General features: G+C 39.7%; 1 protein-coding gene across 1 annotated transcript in view; it reads right to left on the bottom strand.

The window, feature by feature from the left end:
- Window positions 1–21,769, bottom strand: part of lamb2 (laminin, beta 2 (laminin S)) — a 57,926-nt gene extending 36,157 nt beyond the window's left edge. The window contains exons 1-4 of the mRNA XM_083894686.1: window positions 21,656–21,769; window positions 20,877–20,926; window positions 4,308–4,486; window positions 3,977–4,112 (exon numbers count right to left, since the gene is read on the bottom strand). Of these exons, the coding sequence (XP_083750812.1) occupies window positions 3,977–4,112; window positions 4,308–4,486; window positions 20,877–20,916 (355 nt within the window). The 5' untranslated portion in view covers window positions 20,917–20,926; window positions 21,656–21,769. The remainder of the gene's footprint in view (window positions 1–3,976; window positions 4,113–4,307; window positions 4,487–20,876; window positions 20,927–21,655) is intronic.
- Window positions 21,770–23,708: the final 1,939 nt, after the last annotated feature.

The raw sequence follows: 23,708 nt of genomic DNA, 5'->3' as shown, positions 1-23,708 counted from the left end.
TAAGGTAAGATAAGGTAAAGTAAGGTAAGGTAAGGTAAGATAAGGTAAAGTAAGGTAAGATAAGGTAAGGTAAAGTAGGATAAGACAAGACAAGATAAGGTAAGGTAAGATAAGGTAAAGTAAGGTAAGATAAGGTAAGGTAAAGTAAGGTAAAGTAAGGTAAGATAAGATAAGATAAGACAAGGTAAGATAAGATAAAGTGAGGTAAGGTAAGGTAAAGTAAGGTAAGATAAGGTAAGGTAAGGTAAGATAAGGTAAAGTAAGGTAAGATAAGGTAAGGTAAGATAAGGTAAAGTAAGGCAAGATAAGGTAAAGTAAGGTAAGGTAAGGTAAAGTAAGCTAAGGTAAGATAAGGTAAAGTAAGGCAAGATAAGGTAAGGTAAGGTAAGGTAAGGTAAAGTAAGATAAGGTAAGATAAGGTAAAGTAAGGTAAGATAAGATAAGATAAGAAAAGGTAAGGTAAGGTAAGGTAAAGTAAGGTAAGATAAGGTAAAGTAAGATAAGATAAGGTAAGATAAGACAAGGTAAGATAAGATAAAGTAAGGTAAAATAAGGTAAAGTAAGGTAAGATAAGGTAAAGTAAGGTAAGATAAGGTAAGGTAAGGTAAGATAAGGTAAAGTAAGGCAATATAAGGTAAAGTAAGGTAAGGTAAGGTAAAGTAAGCTAAGGTAAGATAAGGTAAAGTAAGGCAAGATAAGGTAAGGTAAGGTAAGGTAAGGTAAGGTAAGGTAAAGTAAGATAAGGTAAGATAAGGTAAAGTAAGGTAAGATAAGATAAGATAAGAAAAGGTAAGGTAAGGTAAAGTAAGGTAAGATAAGGTAAAGTAAGATAAGATAAGGTAAGATAAGACAAGGTAAGATAAGATAAAGTAAGGTAAAATAAGGTAAAGTAAGGTAAGATAAGGTAAAGTAAGGTAAGGTAAGATAAGGTAAGGTAAGATAAGGTAAGATAAGATAAGGTTAGATTAGCTAAGACAAGCTAAGCTAAATATGTCAGCTTGTGTTTTCTGTGCATCTCAGTGACAGACGTACAGACGTACAGACGTACAGACATATTCTAATTTTTACGGAACACAAAGTTTGTCGTCTGTCACTAATGTGTTCTGCTGATGCTAATGTTTCTACAAACAGCTGGAGGAGTTTAAAACAGAGCGTTATCCATTCAGCTCATGTATAACGTTCTCTGGTCATTTAAACTTTATTTAAAACCATGATTTACCGCTAATGCACCGCGAAGACATCGCTAAACCGTCTGCATCAAAGATGGAAAAGCTAAAACGACGTATTAGAGTCATGAGAGCATCACTCAGATTACTGTTCTGTGCTCTTTTCTATAGAACGTGTGAATAAATACAGATGTTTGTGCTTTTCTATGCTTTAGAAACAATAAAGAAAATATGTGGAAACAACAAAGAACAAATCAACAGCTGGCAAAGGCAGAGGAAGGAAAGAGAAGGAAGGGAGTGACTCAGTGAGAGGACACACACACACACACCTGTTTCCCTCTTTAACACACACACACACCCACACACACACAATCAAACCAGTGTGATCCATATCACAGTGACCACTGTTCTCGCTGCCATGACACAAAGCTAGCATGGAAAAGCTGCAGCAAGTGGTGGTAAAAATAGTTTTCTACACTTCCTGTGTTCAACAACAACGCGACACAATCGTGCCCGTTCATCTCCGCTCTACGCAGCTCTGTCGACTTGGTACGTTCCATTTGTCTCTGGAAAAATCGGAACTTCCGACTCCGAAACGCTGGAGCGACTTCAGCAGACGATTACGTTTGCATACGTGTATTCAAACAAACAGTTATTTCGTTTTATTGACCGTAGAAAAAGTGAATTTTACGCAAGGGCCTTGCGCTACAGAGGCGGCCATCTTGTTTCTCCGTGTCTCTATGGCAGCCCGAAAGAGACAAACCAACCAGGAAGTGTGTGTTTTGTATTTTAACGCCGAGAACACAGAGCGTTAAGGATTTTCACCATCTATTTAAACTCTGAACACGATTGAATGTGCGAAATGTGGAAGTTCGTCACAGTTAAGTTGAGTTTAACTCGTTTTTATGAACAAAAATAAAAGAAAAACTACTCCTGCTTTATTTAAAAATAATAGGAATCATAATTTTGACTCAAAAACACATCATTTCTATCTTTCTTTCTCCTATCATCACATTCTTTCCTCTTTGTTGATGCCAGAGCTTCAACCCTGTTATTAAGCTGCACACAGGACATTGGCCACAGTGTGTCTGTGTGTGTGTGTACAAATGGAATCTTACTCTTTTTCCAAATAAACAATTTCTGCATTGATCGTCTTTTACATCTGTTCCTCTCGTCTCAAACCTGTCAAACTCATTTCAGTGTAATTTTCGACCTCAAATACAATAACAGCATAATAACTTATAAACAACAGGATCTTCAGATGTTTCCCTTTGTTTCCCAGCAAAATTAGTGCATTTTCAACCATATTAAGCCTAAGTAGTGGATCTGCAAAGTGTGAATGAAGCTTTTTAGAACTCCTGTAAGACGCTATAAACACATACACACAAGGCAAAAGCTTTGGAAAACATTCTTCTGTTTTCTGCGTAGCTGGAAAAACACACTGATTCCTGACATTTTATAGAGATCACAGATCACAGATCACAGATCAGTTCTCTCTGCACGGCACATATAATATTTAGTTGATAATTACAGAGCAAATCATTCTGGTCGACCACAGAAAGATGAGAGAGTTTACTCTGCAGCTGCAGCTCTGGACTTTTTAAAGATTTAAAGATCATCATCATCATTTCACAAAACTGTTCTCATAGAGATGGAAAACAGCGCTGATCAACACTATTAGACATCCACTAACTAACCAACTAACTAACTAACTAAATAAATAACCAACCAACTCACTAAATAATTAACTGACTGACTAACTAACTAACCAACTGACTGACTAACCAAGTAACTAAATAACCAACTAACTAAAGAAATAACCAACTAACTGACTGACTGATTAACCAACTCACTAAATAATTAACTGACTGACTAACTAACTAACCAACTGAATGACTAACCAACTAACTAACTAGCTGACTAACTAACCAAGTAACTAAATAACCAACCAACTAAATAAATAACCAACTAACTAACTAAATAACTGATTAACTAATTATCTAACTACCTAAACAACTACCGAAATAAATAACTGACTGACTGACTAACTAACTAACTAACCAGCTAAATAACTAACTAACTGACTGACTAACTAACTAACTAACAATCGTGGTTTTTGCTCACTGTTCTCAAACTGCCACCAGGACTTCTTGCGGTGAGGTTTGAAGGTGGTGATCAGGTTCACGATGCGGACTAACTAACCAACTAACTAACTAACTAACTGACTGACTAATTAACTAACTAACAATCGTGGTTTCTGCTCACCATTCTCAGACTGCCACAAAGACTTCTTGCGCTGAGGTTTGAAGGTGGTGATCACGTTCTTGACGCGGACTAACTAACTAACTAACTAACTAATTGACTAACTAAATGACTAACTAGCAAACTAACTATCTAACTAAGTAACGTGTGGTTTCTGCACACCGTTCTCAGACTACCACAAGGACTTCTTGCGGTGAGGTTTGAAGGTGGTGATCACGTTCTCGATGCAGACTAACTAACTAACTAACTAACTAACTAACTAACTAACTAACTAACTAAGTGACTGACTAACTAACTAACTGACTAACTGACTTATTGACTGACTAACTAAGTAACTAACGCGTAGTTTCTGCTCACCGTTCTCAGACTGCCACCAGGACTTCTTGCAGTGAGGTTTGAAGGTGGTGATCAGGTTCACGATGCGGACTAACTAACTAACTGCATAACTAAATAACTAACTGACTAACTAACTAACTAACTAACTAATTAACTATCTAACTAACAAACTAACCAACCAACTGACTAACTAACGTGTGGTTTCTGCTCACCGTTCTCAGACTGCCACCAGGACTTCTTGCGGTGAGGTTTGAAGGTGGTGATGACGTTCTCTACGCGGTGGTTGATGGTGTTGTAGACGGGGTCATAAGGTCGTCTGGAGTCACATTCAAAACACTTCTTCTCGTCCTTCAGCAGGAAAAGGTCAGAGGTCACGAGAGGAGAAAGGAGAAGGATCAATGAGGAGGAGAAAATAAACCACATATACGACTTTCTAGTGCCCCCTAATTGGAAATCCTGACTCCCAAAGATAGCAGATTAGGTCTTTTTAATCCTATCTTGTATGGTGTTACTGCTCATTTGTGAGTGTGCTGGTTCTTCTACCTGCAGATGACTGACGATGCAGTACGGCTCCTTCCTCCTCATCCCACATGTGGACGAGGCCTTCAGGTTCTTCTCTCGTCCGACCAGAAGGTCCCCGGTGGCCGGGTAACAGCTGCCGTAGGCACAGCCATGACTGTGGTCAGGCTCCTGGACGACAGCAGCAGCAGCAGCAGCCAGGCCTGTGGAGGCAGAATCATCATCATCAGTACATGATCTAATGACTTCATCATGACCTGATCTTATCACTTCCTGAGGAAGGAGAAGTCCAGGATGGAGAGCACGACATTCCCTGAAGCATAATGGGGTGAATAATTTGAAGATCTGGGACTATGTAGTGGAAAACAAGGTGAAAACCAACAATCTGAGAACCTTCAAAGACACGTTATACTTCAGAGTTGTTGGCTGGAAGTTCTTGCTCAAAGGTCAAGAGGTACAACTGAACCAGAGGACGATTCAATGTTGGGACAACACTGAGTGAGTGAGATAATCTTAAAGTTAAACCCTGCAGGTTAACAGCAACTGTGGGCTAAATCTGGACTCAGGTCACACAAAGGTCAAGATGCTCGGATAAACGCGAAAGAAAGACTTGGTTATGTGGAGAGAAAGTGTTCCTCTCACCGATGCCTTGGTGTGACTGTGGATCGTATAAAAAAAAAAAGGAATTTCCTCCTTAAGTCAACCAGGTAATAAAAGTACACTGAATGGCCACCAGGGGGCGACTCTACTGGTTGCAAAAAGCATATTCTGCTTTCCACTTGATTTATAACATTAACGTGTCATGCGCTAATGTGCGTTAAACGTTGGCGCTTTTTCATGACAACTGACCGGAAAAATACACGCCTGACGTCATGTTTACGTGCCCCGACACCAGAGTCCAGGCACCGTTTAGTAGTTAGCTCCGTTATCTGCATTAGCTCCTTTTAGCACCGGTTAGCGTTAGCCTACAGTGGAACTGGAGCGGTCTGTTTATTAAAGGAAAAGAGCAGCGCTAACAAATAACCAGTGTACCCGTGTTCTGCGTATGTGTGCCTCTGTTTTTAAAGGTTAGCGTTACTTTAGAGACTCATTTTAACAATCCGGAGTCACGTAAACATGACGTCGCGCGCGTCTTTTTACGGTCAGTCGTCACGGAAACGCGTCACTTGCTAACGTGTGTTAAACGTTGCAGTGTTTCTGCGAGGATTGACCGAAAAAGACGCACGTGACGTCATGTTTACGTGCCGCGACACCGGAGTCCAGGCACCGTTTACCAGTTAGCTCCGTTATCTGCATTAGCTCCTTTTAGCACCGGTTAACGTTAGCCTACAGTGGAACTGGAGCGGTCTGTTTATTAAAGGAAAAGAGCAGCGCTAACAAATAACCAGCGTACCTGTGTACTGCGTATGTGTGCCTCTGTTTTTAAAGTTTAGCGTTACTTTAGAGACTCATTTTAACAATCGGGGAGTCATGTAAACATGACGTCACGCGTGTCTTTTTCCGGTCAGTCGTCATGGAAACGCGTCACTCGCTAACGTGCGTTAAACGTTGATGCGTTTCCAGGACAATTGACCGGAATAAGACGCGTGTGACGGCATGTTTATGTTTCGCGACACTGGAGTCCAGGCACCGTTTACCAGTTAGCTCCGTTGGCTGCATTAGCTCCTTTAGCACTGTTAGCGTTAGCCTACAGTGGAACTGGAGCGGTCTGTTTATTTAACATGACTTTGCGCGTCTTTTTACGGTTAGTCGTCATGGAAACGCGTGGTGCGTTAACGTTGATGCCGTTATATACATATCTATACACACATATATATTATATATGTTTATATATAAACAAACATATATATATATATATACATATATTTTTTTAATTCAGCCTTTCTGTCTGTTATGTCACAGATAGGATACATGTTTCTAGTAAACAGATGAATGAATGAATGAATGAATGAATGAGCGGTTGCCAGTTTGGGTGAGATTGAGTCGCTCTGTGTGGGAGTTAAAATAAACCTAATAAGGTTTCCTGAAACTCTGCAGAAGATCCCACTGGATGAGTTTTCACCTCCCACACTTCACTCCATCTCTCTCTGTCTCTCTGCAGCAATTAAAAAGCTGGAATGAGGAGGAAAACGGTCGATCTTCAGTCTGCTAACAGCAGATGTTTCTAATCCTCCCTCGGCTCATTTATTCTGACATTGTGACACCTAAACACCTACTGTTATATGACTTTAAAAGGGTTTTTATTCGCAGTTTCGAGGGGAAATGGGATCGAGTCGATAATGAGGATGTGGGAAATCATTCATGTTTCTAAGACTTTGAAGAGTTGGAGTCTGTAACTGTTGAGGAGCAGCTTCGAGGTGCATTCAAGGAACCTTGTAAATAAGTCATCGGAGTAGAAAGATTTGTTTTTGTACATGCAGTCCTTGACAAAGGACTTTTTTAAATACTGTAAATCATCGCCGCAATAAAACAAAGCTATGGTGTCAAAATGATGTGCTCTTTTCTTTTAGTTGACCTAGCATAGCAGGTGCCACTGTATTTGTTGGAAGTGAATTCAACATTGAAGTGATATTTTCTGGCCTGTTGACGTCTTTTTTATGTCGACGTTGGGTTTAATATTGTGACATTTTATTTGGCAGTCTTCATTTTAATTGGTTGATTGTATTTTGACAGATCGACAGATGGATAACTACGCGCTTTGATAGCTAACCTTTCAAATACATGAGAGCTGAAACGATTAATCGATTACTAAATTAACCGTCAACTATTTTGCTAATCAGTTTGAATCTTTTTTCATGATTAAAAGAAGATTTCTGATTGTTTTAGTTTCTTAAATGTGAACATTTTCTTTGTGTCTTTGCTCCACATAAACAAAGAAATCATTAAAACTCTATCATTTTGTTTTCCAGGTTTGACAAACTCTGATCGACAGTTTTTAACATTTCCTGACATTTTACGGACCAAACGTTTCATCGAGAAAATAATGAGTTAGTTGCAGCTCTAAAATACACACAATAACCATAATAAGTGTTACAATATGATTATAAACCCACGTTCACGCTAAAACAATATGTGGGAATTATTGATCCTCGTCACGTGTGTTGGTCAGAGTCAGGTTTTAAGTTTAGGAATCGTCGCAGCGACTGGTCAATTTTTTATAATCGAGTAAACGATCGTATCATTATGTCCGTAAAATGTGTGTGTGTGTCTGCTGAGAACTGTGTGGACTCAGTCTCAGCTCTGTGACGTACAAACACACAGCGTCTGCAGCAGCAGCAACAAACACACCGACAGTGTGTTTGTTGCTGCACTTGACTCGCACTCGAACCTCACTAACACACAAACGTGTGAATGAAAACATCAAGTGTGCACGGAGGGACAATCTAAGAGGTACAAACAGAGGACAATCTGAAGTGTGTTTGTATGAGGCAGTGACACAAAGACTTTGTCATCGGTGTAAAAGTGCTACTCACTCCCTGCACCAAACCCCAGAGAGAAAAGCTTCTTCAGCCATCACGGCCTCATTCACTCAGTTCGCACGTGTTATTTTGTGAATTCAGTGTTTGAAATCCTCCATTCGGAATTAGACAAAAAACGACATACTATACTATGTCTTCCAAATTTTTTGGAAAAAAACATATTGGTCCAAAATTTGACAAAAACGACTACACTATGTCGTCCAAATTTTTTTGTAAAAAATTTTTTGGCCCAAAAATTGATAAAAACTACATACTATACATTGTCGTCCAAATTTTTTTGGGAAAAAAAATTTGTTCCAAAATTTGACAAAAAAAGACTACACTATGTCGTCCAAATTTTTTGGAAAAAAAACATTTTGGTCCAAAATTTGACAAAAAACGACTACATTATGTCGTCCAAATTTTTTGGGGAAAAAAATGTTGGTCCAAAATTTGACAAAAAACAACATACTACACTATGTCGCCCACATTTTTTGGGAAATTTTTTTTGGTCCAAAATTCGATAAAAACTACATACTATACTTATCTTAATCTCTGAAAATAAGATGGATGGAGAGGATGTGAGTGAGGAGGTCAAAGGTCAGAGGTCAATGTGATGATGTGACAGTGAGAGGAGAACCACGGAGCCACAGAGACAGACGTAGGGAAAATCCAAGCAAGCTTCATATCTATTCTGGAAACTATTGGCACACAATCAAAGGTGTGTGTGTGTGTGTGTGTGTGTGTGTAGGGGGCGGAGCAGCAGAGCAGACGTCTGATGTGTGAGTATAATCATGGGTTTTCTTGTCTTTCTTTCATCTCTGTGTTTTCCGTCTGTGTTTTATTTGTCCGCGGAAACAAACTAAACTTCACACCTGCCACGAAACACAAATAAAGATCCTACGCTTAGATTTAGACACACAGAGGAACAAGAATAAAAACAAGTCCTCAAAAACAATAGAAAACAGCGCGATGCTGCAGTGAAGTCGCGTGGGAAAGTGGCTTCTATCACGCGTCAGCGTACAGTATCACTGCGGCAGCTGTTTGAGCTGCCGGGCAGGCGACAAACGGCCCGCTGTTGTAAAGCTATTCTAGGATAAAGGTTTTTAAAAAAAGCAGCAAATCATGACGTGATGTCGCGCTGAAAGACGCTGAAACCCGACTCCGAGGCAGAAAGAGTGAACGCTCTGACTGTCACAGATACAGCAGCCTGCAGGGCCGTGGTTATCAGCAGACACTGACCAGCCCGAGTCCTGATTCACAGTTTTATCATCTCAACGTCTGCTGCTATTCATCCACATCCTGATCCTCCCTTCTCCTTTCAAGGCTCTCATGACATACAGGCAGCTTACTGTATAAGGTTCATACTGAAGGGAAACAGGTTAGATCTATAATTCAACACAGATGTTTTAGTTTGTCCATTGTGGGCTCCTGTAAAATGAGCCTATTCTGCTCCTGAAATTAATAACAGACTCATTTTAAGTGAATAAAAAGACAAGAATTCATACAAGTGATTGTTCATGTTTCAGTTTCTGACAAATTAAAGTGATTTCACCTACTTTCTATTCTATTTTTCCAGTTCTAATTTGTGATGTTTTTCTGTCCTGTACATTCAAAGACGTAAAAATGCACGTGTATTATTTATAACCTTTATCTTTACTGTCTTTGCTGCTGTGACACTACATTACACCTTTAAGGTGGACAGGTTTTAGTGAAGAAGAGGTATTTTACCCACGGAAATTAAATCTGAAATACTTTTAAAGAGCTATACTTATCGGTTTTATGTTGTATACCTTTTGGAAAAATCCTGGTTGTTTTTAAATGTGCTCTAGAAATAACGTTGACTTGATTTTTATCTGCAGTGAAGTGGTTTGTAAACTCACAGCTCAGTGTAAAGTTGCATTTCCCTTAATTTGACAGCCATTTGTATCTGTGTGTGTGTGTGTGTGTGTGTGTGTGTGTGTGTGTGTGTGTGTGTGTGTGTGTGTGTGTGTGTGGATGTAGCATCAGTGTGTCACATTCCACTGGAAGCAGCAAACGAGACACAGTTTGCTGTGACATGGACCGGCGTAAACAATGCTGCTGAACCAAGCTGGACAAAGAGGTACAGACAGACAGACAGACAGACAGAAACAGGCACAGACAGCGATGCAGCGATGACATCACGGTGAGAATATGGAAGTAAATCTGTGCCATCTGAGTTTGAATTTGAATGTCTAACTGAATTTTTTTGCATCGAAATTAGACTTTGAATTTTAAAAACCATCAAATTTCAAGCACCCTTTTTTTTGTTTTTGCCATTTATTTATTTTTTCAACGTTGAAATAAATTAAACGTCTCAAAAAATGAACTTGCAAAAACATCAGTTAACATCTGGGTCACCAGAGAGATAGATAGATAGATGCTAATTAGCTGGCTGGCTAGCATAAAGAGATGATAGATACCGTCTTCTGATAGATAGATAGATAGATAGATAGATAGATAGATAGATAGATAGATAGATAGATAGATAGATAGATAGATAGATAGATAGATAGATAGATAGATAGATAGATAGATAGATAGATACTAACCAGCTACCTGGCTAGCTAGATGGATAAAAAAATGCTAGTTAGCTAGCTACCTGGCAGTTGATGGAACAATAACGTTAGCAAGCTTCTTAGCTAGCTAGGTAGATTGAAGATATATAGATACTTTATGTATCCCAAAGGAAATTCAAGTATTCAGTGGCAGTAACAAACATACATTGAGCCAAAATAACAAAAAACTGACATCTGATCCAGTGACTTTGATCGATATCGGACCGTGTATCGTATCGGTTCATCCCTGATTAATATTATCGAGTCACAATTTCTATTTTACAAATTTTATGTGTGATGCACAAATGAAACAGGACTTTTGTTTTGTCACCATTCAAACCCTTGAAACAGGCAGAAACATTAGCGTTAGCGCAATCACATTTTACTGAGTAAACCCCGAGTAAAGTCAACAGCCTTTTTTATTTTTAACTCCTCTCCACTAACGAGTTGACATTCTCTCCGTCCTCTCTTTGCTTTGCTGTTAACGGATGGACGGTCAAACTCCCTCAGACAAACATGCAGCTGTCCTCCTCCCTCCTCACCTCTTTATTAGCCTCAGCTACCATCGCTCTCTCCCCTCTCTGACCGGCCTCTCACCTTCTTCTTTTTTTTCCCTTAATCAAATCACAGGGCCTCACTCACAACGTTAAAGAAAACGCTGTAGTCGTGGTGATGTAGAAGAGTAACGGTGCACAGCTGGAGAACGCTAACGCACATTCCACTTTGTGATTTGACTTGTTCTCGTTCTGACATTAACAAACAGTTCATTTAATATTTGATGCATCACAGACTGTAACTTTTGTCCAAGTGTGTGCTTTTGTATTTTTGTGAGCAGCCTTTTCCTTGTGGTGTGCCACAAGGCTCTGTCCTGGGCCCCATTGGTTTTTCTTTGCATTAACCTTTACCATAAAACAGCTCCATATACAAGGTCAGTTGCCAATTGGATTAATTTAATTCAGGATTATATGCTTCAATAACATAAGAAGTACTACACTTCAACACACTCTAAGACACCAGGAAACACCGTTTTAGCCACTAAACAAAAGACTATCATCATACGATCTATGCCAGCTTTAGTCTGTCTGAAGAATATGTTTGCTGTATTATCTCAACCGTTAAATAGATGTTTCCTTCTGGAAACGTGAAGTTTGTAAACTGCTCAAACTCCTGCACCAAAGCCCATTGAGTAAATCAGCGTTTTTAGCTCCCATTCACCAATACGCGAGCACATATTTATTTAGCATTAGGGGTGGAGGAAAAAAATTGATTCACATAAGAAAATCGCGATTCTAATCATCCACGATTCTGAATCGATTCATAAACTTCAAAAATCGATTTTTGAAAAAACATTTTTTTTTAATGTTTCTATTTTGAAAAGCCACACAAAACACCAGTTTGTGTTATTTGTGTACAGTTTATTTTTGTAACTTCTGGGAGAAAAAGGCAGCTAGCCTAAGCTTTTATTTATGCAAGTTATTTTTTTGTACAGTAGGTAAGTTTTTATTTGTTTTGAATGAATAAAGGTTAACTTTTGTCTTAAGTTTGCCTTTGTTTGATCACATTATCTTATACAAACTGTATTGTTTTGATGCCATAATTCGCCTTAACACACTATGCATTGTATCAATTTTTAAATCGAGAATCGATTTTGAATCCAATCGTGAGCCACCCAAAGATTCACACCCCTCATTAGCATGCAACTATTTTGGCTAGCAACATGGCGAACCTGTTTCCTAATGATTAGCATTAGCGTAGCTAGCTGTTTTGAGACCGCCACCCACCCTGGAATCTCTTTATTTGATTTGCGTTGTGCCTAATGATGTTGCACAGTGTTTGTATTATATTATGTTAGCCTTTACGTTCCTTATCATGCATTACCATAACTGAAAACTCTTCTTCAGCTCCCCCTATAGGAATACATTCTTTCTTACAGGCACTGCACAAGTTGGGATTAACGCTGGCTTTACACGACAACGCTCCCGGGTGAAACCAACAAAATATTTGATCAGATCTTTCGTTTAGACGGCGACAGCGTTTTTTGGGGCTTAAAAACGCAAAAGAATGAAGCCACCCTCCAGAGTGGAAATCTTAAAAAACGCTCCACCGTGGCGTTCCCGTCTAAAGGGTTGAAAACGCGCTGACGTCAGATCCATGTGCAGTACAGACAAACAACAACAAACGTGGGATTATAATCCATCAGTTGGACATTCAAGTCCCTTTAGCTGATACTTCGTGCTACTAGAGAGAAGAAGAAGGACGGGTCAACGCTCCTGCTGTTGTTGTATGGCAGTGCTTCACAGCGCCACCTAGCCACCTGGCATGCATACTACATCACATTTCACACACTTTAGCGTCACCGTGTGCGTGCAGATTTCCATTCGAAGTGGGAACGCAACGACCACTTTAGCGGTTTGTGTTCAGATGGTTGTCTTGTAAAGCTAGCCGAAAGCTCACATAGAGTGGTCCTGTTGCACATATATGTTAGTCATGGAGGTCTACTTACATACATTAACTTGTTTTTATGGTCAAAAACCTCCTAGTTGCTGTAAACGAGCCGATAGAAATCTCTCCTCACTGAAGCTATCGTCAGCCGCGCTGTTTCAGACTGAAATCTGTGAACTGTGTTGTGATTGGCACATGCTGTTTGAAATGATGTTTAACTGTCTGTTTTGAACCTTCAGGGCACCATAAACAAGGTAATGTCGCAGATACACACCGAAAAAACATACCGTTAATCGGTACTTCCGGTCTAGGTGCGCTTTAATGTCAGAGAAGACTATGTTTGTAGTCATGATTTGGCTGTGGCTCAGCTGTCACACAGACACAGGGTTTTAGGGAGTCCAGACAGTGGCCATTACACAGGCTGTTACATTAACAAGGCCTGGCACAGCGAGGGCAGCTGCTCTCACAGGAGGACACACACTCACATTCCTGTTCCATCCCCGCTGGAGACGTCTGAGTCACTCTGTGTTAGAGAGGAAATATGAAACACGGCATCGGGAGCAACAGGTGGACAGTGGATCAGGACTGGAATCCTGCCCGTTCCACATGTCTGCAATCATTCTGACGAGAGATTCTCTGACCTCTCTGAACGTGTCCTCACAGATTCCACTGATATCATTAAAAAAATAATAAGTCAATGTCGAGAATCTCGGGGGTTAATCTCAGTTCACATCGCTCCGACCTTTAGAATTCACCTCTCGCTGCTCACTCTGAATGTGACGCACACATGTGCAGCAGATGCTGCTCATACACAAGTTACTCAGCTGTGGATTTGATAAGTGATTACGACGATGATGCTGTGTGTGTGTGTCGGTGTGTGTGTTCTTGTACTTGCGGCATACTGAGGACCAGTGAGGGTTTTTAACCAACAAAGTGAGGTCATTTTTACGGAGTGAGGACATTTTGGCCGGTCCTCACATTGTTTTCATTGAAATCGCTTCCTTAGGTTGTTATAACATGATATACTCAATTTGTCAAAAAAAAAAGAAAAAGAAAACATTTTGGATGAAGTATGACGTTTTTGTCAAATTTTGGACCAAAAATTTTGGGTCAAATTTTTTTTTCAAATTTTGGACGACAGTGTAGTATGACGTTTTTGTCAAATTTTGGGTCAGATTTTGGTCCAAAAATTTTTGGTCAACTTTTTGGTCAAAACATTTTTGGTCAATTTTTTTTTTCAAATTTTGGAAGACATAGTATAGTATGATGTTTTTGTTAAATTTTGGACCAAAAATTAAGAGAAATCGAAAAAGTTTATCAGCCCTTTTTGCTCTGGGGCTCCACCTGCAGACATTTTATGGTACTGCAACCAGTAGTTCTATATAGATGTCATTCATGAAGTAGATATTTGTAATTGTGTTGATTTATGAAGTGGAAATGTTGGTCCTCACTTTGTCAGCAACCCAGTCCTCAGTATGCAGCAAGTACAAGAATATGTGTGTGTGTGTGTTCGTGTGTGTGTCAGTGTGTGTTTGCCCTGCTGCTCAGCAGCTGCTCTGTGGGCGATAATCACAGTCGGTGATGGAGGAAAACCTGGCTTCACTCAGAGAAAAGTGCAGCTCGCGCGGGACCTCGACGTTAATCCAGGCGTGTGCTTCACTGAGATTATTAAACATTTAGTTTTACATGCACACACACACACACACACACAGTGTGTTTGTGGCTGAAATAACAGATTATTTCTGCTATTTCTGTGAGGTCAATAATGTAATTACACCGTCTAACTGTTGCCTGGTGGAATTACCTTCCTGTGTTAGAGAGAAGCATAATGGAGAATACACAGGGGAGTGTGTGTGTGTGTGTGTGTGTGTGTGTGTGTGTGTGTGTGTGTGTGTGTGAGAGAGGTCAGGGGTTAAACAGAGAACAGGAAAAAAGTCCTCTCATAAACAATGGCTGAAACAATGAAAACTATTCTTTGGAAATCCCATAAATTTGGGTTTAAAGTATACGGTAACTACACACACACACACACAAATGTTGGATTATTTTAGGGCGACAACTAACTGTTTCATTATAGATTAAATTGAGGATTATTATGTTTGTTCAACAAACCTGAAAAAGATGTTTTTTTTGTTATCAAAATGATTTAGTTTTAGAATCTGAAAAATCAAACCCAAACTACTGAACCGATGGTCAAAATAACTGCAGATTAATTTAATAATCGATGAATAATCGAGTCGTCATATTTCCGTAGTTTGGGCTGAGATTAACAGAACGACTCAGCAGATTTAACCGAGAACGGTCCACCATTTTCAGACAGAAAAACACTGAACCAATGAATGACCTTTTGTGTCGAGCAGTGACCTGGAACACAGACAGCTGCAGCCTTTTATAAGTGTGTGTGTGTGTGTGTGTGTGATTACAGGCTGAAACCAGGAGACCTTGAAGACGATAAAAACCTGAATCTAAAATATCTTGTTCTCTCCTTCCTACCTGACAACACCACCTCTTTACTTCCTTTCCTTGCTTCCTAAAACCATTACCTTCCCCCCTCTGTACTATTAGATAGATAGATAGATAGATAGATAGATAGATAGATAGATAGATAGATAGATAGATAGATAGAAAATCTAGAAAAATGTTATGTTTGCTAGCTTATGTTGTGTGAGCTAGTTAAAAATAGAATGGTCGAAAAGATAGATACTAGTTAGCTGGCTGGCTAGCATAAATAGATGATAGATACTGTCTTCTTCTAGAAAGATAGATAGATAGATAGATAGATAGATAGATAGATAGATAGATAGATAGATAGATAGATAGATAGATAGATAGATAGATAGATAGATAGATTTAAACTCTTTGAGTTTCAGCGTCTAGTCTTTTAGATTTCACACAGTACCCGGTAAAAAACAAACAGAACAAACAAACAAACAATCTGAGCTTTGCATTCTCTCTGTGTGATACTACAGAGCAGATTTAATGTAATCTAGTGTTTCATCAGTATCAGGTAAATTCAGTTAAATAAAGCTGGATTAAGATTGAAAAGCTGCCCGTTTGTCTTCACTCTCCTCCTCACTGTAAACACCTGACAGATCCTTTCAGCTTCTCCACTGTAGCAGCAGACACTTCATTGTTCTGACTGTGACCAGCTGACTGTTTCATATCCTCCTCCTCCTCCTCCTCCTCCTCCTCCTCCTCTTCATCAGGAAACCTAACTCACCGTCCTTTCATAAACAAACCTGTTCTCTCTCTCTCTCTCTCTCTCTCTCTCTCTCTCTCTCTCTCTCTCTCTCTCTCTCTCTCTCAAGTCTTTCTCTCTTTTCTTTTTGTCCTGATTCTATCCGACCCCTTCTCTGTTTTCACTCTCTCTCTCTATCTCACTCCCTCTCTCTCTCTCTCTCTCTGCCGGCTTTACCGCACCATTGTTCTGGTATCTGCACATTTCCGGAGGCTAACGCTCACAAAAGCAACGGGAACACACTGTCTTACACACACACACACACACACACACACACACACACACACACACACACACACACACACACACACACACACACACACACACACACACACACACACACACACACACACACACACACACACACACACACACACACACACACACACACCTGCAACAAAGGTGAATTACCGAGGATTTACTCTGCATCACAAGACAAACCCTGATCCCCTTTCATGTTCCTTTTTCCTTCCTTCTTTCCTTCCTTCCTTCCTTCCTTCCTTCCTTCCTTCCTTCCTTCCTTCCTTCAGAGGAATAATGCATCGTTTCCTCCCTCAGCACAAACACAATCAAAATCACAGTCACTTTCATAAAAAGTAGTTTGCTCCACAGCACGGAGAAGTTTTAAATGTTAGCGTCTAACAGCTACATATAAAGACACACACACAAATACCCAAACCTAACCTACTAACCTAATTTTAACCAAACCGAAACCTAACTTAATCTAACCTAACCCTAACCTAACCGAAACCTAATTTAACTTAATCTAGCCTAATCCTAACCAAACCTAATTTAACTTAATCTAACCTTAACCTAACCTCACAGAAACCTAATTTAACTTTATCTAACCTAACCTAACCTCACCAAAACCTAACTTAACTTAATCTAACCTAACCTAACCGAAACCTAACTTAACTTTATCTAACCTAACCTAACCTCACCAAAACCTAACTTAACTTAATCTAACCTAACCTAACCGAAACCTAACTTAACTTTATCTAACCTAACCTAACCTCACCAAAACCTAACTTAATCTCACCTAACCTCACTGAAACCTAATTTAACTTAATCTAAACTAACCGAAACCTAACTTAATCTAAACTAACCGAAACCTAACTTAAACTAAACTAACCTCACCGATGCCTAACTTAACTTAATCTAACCTAACCGAAACCTAACTTAATCTAACCTAACCTCACCAAAACCTAATTTAACTTAATCTAACCTAATCTTAACCTAACCTCACCGAAACCTAAATTAATTTCATCTAACCTCACTAAAACCTAACTTAACGTAATCTAACCTAACCTAACCTAATCTTAACCAAACCTAACAGAAACTTAAGTGAGCTAATCTTAACGTAATCTAATCTAACCTAACCTAATCTTAACCAAACCTAATTTAACCTAAACCTAACCAAGCTGAAACCTAACGTAACCTGTTGGATGTGGGCTGGTAACATGAAAAGTGACTCATTCTAATACTAACCTTTACTCTTAAACCTAAAAACACAACAAACAGACCTCACTTCCTCAGGTTTTCTACGTTTTTATGGTCCCCACAAAGAAGAGAGAGATGCATCTGAGCAGCCTTAACAAAGCTTTATCCCTTAAAGTTAACTTTAACCTTTAACTTAACCTTTACCTTAAACATAAGCACAATTCAAATCTTAACCAGCTCCTCAGAAACAAGGTTCTGCCTCATTAGGACCAGATTTTGGTCTCCATGAGGACGACTGGTCCTGACACAGGACCTCCTCCACCCCCACCACCATTAAAGAAGAATCAGAAAGAGAAAAGAGGAACTACTGCTTCCTTTGTCACCGTGACCGAGTCCTTTCACTCTCTGTCTCACACACACACACACACAAATTAAGCCCGACTCTGACCCAGGGTCTTGACCTTTGACCTTGCAGCTCGTCCTCAGAGACGTCCAGACTCTGAACAGACAGCTCTCCATCTCCATAATGACACACACACACACACACACACACACACACACCTTTCAACTTGAGAACTTGTCCTCGGGCCTGAGACACTCACTCTCCTGCACCAAAGTCCATAGAGAAAAATCACCATTTTAAGCTCTGGTGAACACTGAGCTGCAGCTCCACTGATGCCTTGTTTGGTAAATTGTGTCACTTTGCTAAATCCAAACACAACATTTCAAACATTGAAATCACAAAACAACACATTTGAAGTTACACATCACGTTATTTTTGAGATAAGATATTTTCTCGCTATAACGAGAAACTGTCACGTTATTTTGAGATAAGATGTTTTCTCGCTATAACGAGAAACTGTCACGTTATTTTGAGATGTTTTGACATTATAACGTGAAAACAGAAATACCGTGATAGTTTCTCGTTATAGCGTGATAGTTTCTCATTATAACGTAAAAGTTTCTCAAAATAACGTGATAGTTTCTAAATATAACGTGATAGTTTGTCATTATAACGTGATAGTTTCTCGAAATAACGTGATAGTTTCTCATAATAACATAATACTTTCTAGAAACAACGTGACAGTTTTTCGTTAAAACGTAATAGTTTCTCGAAATAATGTGATAGTTTAGTTAGTTCAAAGACTTCTGACTAGAAATGGAACGCACCATGTTATGGTTTTAAACTAAAAATCACCCTTTGACCTTTGTGTTGTGTGGTCATCACAGTGAAGTATTGTGATGTTTGATGGACTCTGTGTGTGGTCACAGCAGGACCAACAGCCCAGTCTTTGTCTTGTATGTGTCGGGATGAGTTTTTACTGAGGGTCGTTTGTCGTCTTTTTATCTCAGTGAGTTCACGTCCTCTTTGACGAGTGCAGGTGTCACACACACACACACACACACACAAACATACACACACACACACACATACACAGGATTATCAATAAATATGTTTTTTTACAGATTTTACCAAAGGTTTTTTAAACTAACATGCATAAAATCAAGTTTTGGTTCACCGATCCAACATTTAAATCTATTAGAATAGAAAATTATACCATAATAAAAGGTGTATATATGTAGAAATTAAACATACTGGTTTAGCTGATGTTTTAAAAAAGGGTCCAGCGTTTAAAAACTATGTGAAATTATTTAGAGGTCGACCAATATGCCAATTTTTTAGAAATTAGGGCAAATTATGGTTTCCACCATCTGATAAAAACATAAACTGTTAAATGATAACAAATATAAAAACAATGGAACACTGTTGGTCTGTCTATTTAATCTATATTTAATATATTATGCACTATAGTGCGATTACACTGTTTGTATAAATAATGTTTACAGTTTTACTGACTTTTATTAAGTGTCTAAGAACAAAAATGGCTCATTTGTAAGAATTGGCTGATTATTAAGTTATAATAGGTCCATGTCTTTTATTGGACGTAAACAAACAAAGTAGAGTTTGAATCCCCAGAGTTTCTACACACACACACACATACTCCAGAGCTCAGCTGAAGGTAACGGTGAAGTGTCAGAGTCTCTATTTGTGGACTCAGCTGAGCTTTTTTAGGAGAACCATAAACAGAGAGAGCAGGAGGTCACATCAGCTCCAGTATCTAATCTCACTCACTGAGAACAACACCACTCGTTTCTCTTACTCTGGGATTATTCATCCTAATCTAACACGAGATAAGTGCTACTGGACGAGCCAAATGTGCCACAATAACCGCAGATTATACTCTAACCCAAACGGATCTAAGTAAATATGTATGAATATTACGTTTGTTATTCTTATTTATTGAAGTAATTGAATAACTACACTCTTAGAAATGAAAGTGCTAAGTAGAACCATATAAGGTTCTTCGGCTTGTCCTCATAGGAGAACCCTTTTCGGCCTTTTTATAAAGGTTCTACCTGGAACCCTTTTGGAGGGTTCCACCAAGAACCCTTTTAAAAACCTTCATTCAGGAAAGGTTTTTTAAAGGGTTCTCTGGATCAAAATGGTTCTTACTGGAACCATTAGTGTTACCAAGAACCCTTGGAAAGGGTTTTTCAGAAGCAAATGGTTCCAGGTAGAACCTCAGCCCTTGTAGAAGAACCCTTTTGGAACCCTTATTTCTAAGAGTGTATGGATTAGAGGATTAGGGTCACATATGAGACTGAAGTCAAAATTATGCCTTATATCTTAGAATTCTGTTCTATTTCTAAGAAATATGAAATAAATGTTAGGGTTAGAAATAAACTAACCCTAACCCTTTTTTTCCTCAGGAATCTGACTTTCATCTCAAAACTTTACTTTTTTTCTAAGAAACCTGAGATTACAGTCAAATATTCTGACTTTCACTTTTAAAATATTGTGATCCTAAACGATTAATAATAAAGTATTATACATATAATATATAAAACTCAACGACTGAGCTGTGTATGACCATCACTAGGAGTTGATCAAGTTCAGTTCATTCAGGCAAAGTCATGAAGTCGTGAGTTACTGTCGTTATTTCAGTAAACAAATGCTTAATATTCACTTAAGAACAGCGCATGGACACACACATAAATGTCCATTTTATGGCAATTTTATTGCGGAAATGATGTCAAAATTTGCTAAATCTTTGATGAAAACATGTGAAACTGATTCAGATTCACATTCAGACAACTTTACTGATCCTAAACGGACAATTTCACGTCTACAAACAACAACACCATCATGTAAGAGCAGAGCTGTCTGATTCAGGAATAACTTACTTAGAGTAATAATAAAGTGCACTATCGTGACTGTGTGGAGCAGACAGATTAAAGTACAGTACGCTGACTGTGAGCTCAGTGACCTGGACAAACTCCCTGGTTTCATCTTCACTGATTCACTTCACAGGCTTTTTTGTGACGGAGCAGAAAACACGGAGCGACTTCAAAGACACAAACAGGGTTTACTCACCACAGAGCAGCGTTAGCGTTAGCGTCAGTGAGGATCTCATCGTCCACGACCTGTGGACACACAGCACCAGTTCAAGACAAGCTTCGTCAAAGAATTCAAAGAATAAATGTGATTTTACCGACTGTGTGGTTGCTGCTCTGAGTAGTTACTCAAAGTCTCAAACTCAAATAACAAGTATTTATACTGCATTAAAGACCATATTGCAGTCAAAGTGTATAGAGTTAACACTTCAAAATGCACATTTATGAGCAAAAATCTGTCAATAAACATGAAAAACAGACAGTTTTCAGGACCAAAATGTCAGAGGAGAATGAGCAAAGGATTAAAAATTCATCATCTACTTCCATATTTGAGAAACCAAAGTTATCTTCTCTTCAAAGCAGTTTTTCCTCATTTATTTACTTATTTATTTGTACTTTTTTTGACTTTTAACACTTGAAATTTACTCCGTTACCTCTAAAAACTTTTCTTTTACACTCTTAAAGTGTTCTAAACTGTCTTTTTTGGGGTAAATTATGTAATAGTGATAGAATAAAGTCAAATAAATAACAACCAAAACCAGTCCAGGTTCCACTGTCCTCTGTACCTAATAAAGCGGCAGGTGAGCGCTCACATAAAGACATTCACTGTGTTGTTTTGTTAAATATAAAGTGATAAAAAAATGAGGAGAAGCTTCGATGTTGAGTTAAACACAGACGTGGAGTCTGTGCTGCTCAGACCTGGAGTTCATTTAAAGACAAACACGAGGTTTAAAGACAGTGAGAGTGAGTGGTTTTTACCTCAGTGCTGCAGCAGCAGAGTCCTCTGTTGGTCCTCACTGTGTTGGTCCTCACTGTGTTGGTCCTCACTGTGTTGATCCTCACTGTGTTGGTCCTCACTGTGTTGATCCTCACTGTGTTGATCCTCAGTCTCTCTGCTGTCTGTCGCTGCTGCTTCACTTGTTGCTCAGCTGAGGCTGAAGCTGAGGCTGAGGCTTAAGCTGAAGCCGAGTTCACTCCTGTGCTCAAACTTCTCCTCTGCTTCTACTGGAAAACCTGGCCTGGAGTCTCACAGCAGGAGCAGGAGCTGAAGAGGGAGCGACAGCATCTGTCTGCAGACGACAAAGACAAAGGGGGCGGGGACAATAAGCAAGGGGGCGGGACTTGAAGCAAAAAAGAAAGTCAAAAAGAAAAACATAACAATAATAATATATAACAACAAATTAGTATCATGTGAGTACTTGAGTAAAAGTACAAGTATCTTAACAGAAAATAACTTTTTATAATATTACTTTAAGTAAAAGTCTTTCAACTGGAAGGTTGTGGGTTCAATTCCAGGTTCTGTCTATTACAGTATGTGTCCTTGAGCAAAGACACTTAACCAGACCATAATACCTACTCTTCTTCTTCTGGTTTTATTTAGTAGTAGCGAGTAACAAAGAGTTGGAGTAGTGGAGTCAAAGTAAAAGTTGCTAGAAATATAAATAACAAAGTACAGATACGTGAATTTAGTATTTAAGTACAGTAACAAAGTATTTTTACTTTGTTACATTTACAACACTGAATAAATCAAGCATTTTTAACAATTAGCATTGCTAACAAAAGCTAGTGTGAGATATATTTGCCATTTCCCACCTGGTCCCACCACGTATTCGGTCCCCACCTCGTGTTCGGTCCCACCTCATGATCGGTCCCACCTCATGATTGGTCCCCCCTTTTGTTGGGTTCCACCTCATGTTCAGTCCTCATGATTGGTCCTCATGATTGGTGCTTCCTCACGTTGGGTCCTACCTCACGTTGGGTCCCTCCTCATGTTTGGTCCGGCCTCATGTTGGGTCCCACCTCACGTTGGGTCCCGCCACATGTTCGGTCCCTCCTCATAATTGGTCCCACCTCATGTTGGGTCCCACCTCATGATTGTTACCACCTCCTGTTCGGTCCTCACCTTGTGTTTGGTCCCACCTCATTTCGGGTCCCATCTCATATCGGGTCCCACCTCATGATTGGTCCCCCCTTATGTTGGGTTCCACCTCATGTTCAGTCCTCATGATTGGTGCTTCCTCACGTTGGGTCCTACCTCACGTTGGGTCCCTCCTCATGTTTGGTCCCACCTCACGTTGGGTCCTACCTCACGTTGGGTCCCACCTCATGTTGGGTCCCACCTCATGATTGTGACCACCTCCTGTTCGGTCCTCACCTCGTGTTTGGTCCCACCTCATGTTGGGTCCCACCTCGTGTTTGGTCCCACCTCATGTTGGGTCCCACCTCATGTTGGGTCCTACCTCATGTTGGTTCCACCTCATGTTGGTTCCACCTCATGTTGGGTCCCACCTCATGTTGGTTCCACCTCATGTTGGGTCCCACCTCATGTTGGTTCCACCTCATGTTGGTTCCACCTCCTGTTGGTTCCACCTCATGTTGGATCTCACCTCATGTTGGGTCCCACCTCATGATCGGTCCCACCTCATGTTTTGCGACGAGCCCCCTGCTCTGACCCCTGTGTGCTGCTGCTCACTGTAGCTCTGCAGACACAGAGCAGGAATGCTCGCTCCCTGCTGGACGGATTAGATTCCCCTTTGATTTCACCCGACGCCTTCATCATCATCATCATCATCATCATCATCATCATCAGCAGGTCACACACCATCATCACCATTAACACCAAGGTTGTCTGAAGATACAGAAAGAACAAAAAGGTCATTAAATTCCACTTTCTTCAGCTGCTTATACACATATTATATCATATATTTAACATTTTCCACCCATTAAAAACAAATACAGAGTGACGTCGTTGCCAGGGCGACTGTCAGACACTTGTCAACGCCGTGTGCAGCTTTAATTAGAGAAGAATGTC

The sequence above is a fragment of the Microchirus variegatus genome, assembly GCF_963457635.1.
Source record: "Microchirus variegatus genome assembly, chromosome: 9".
NCBI lineage: Eukaryota > Metazoa > Chordata > Actinopteri > Pleuronectiformes > Soleidae > Microchirus > Microchirus variegatus.
This window is presented reverse-complemented; position numbering and strand designations above follow the sequence as displayed.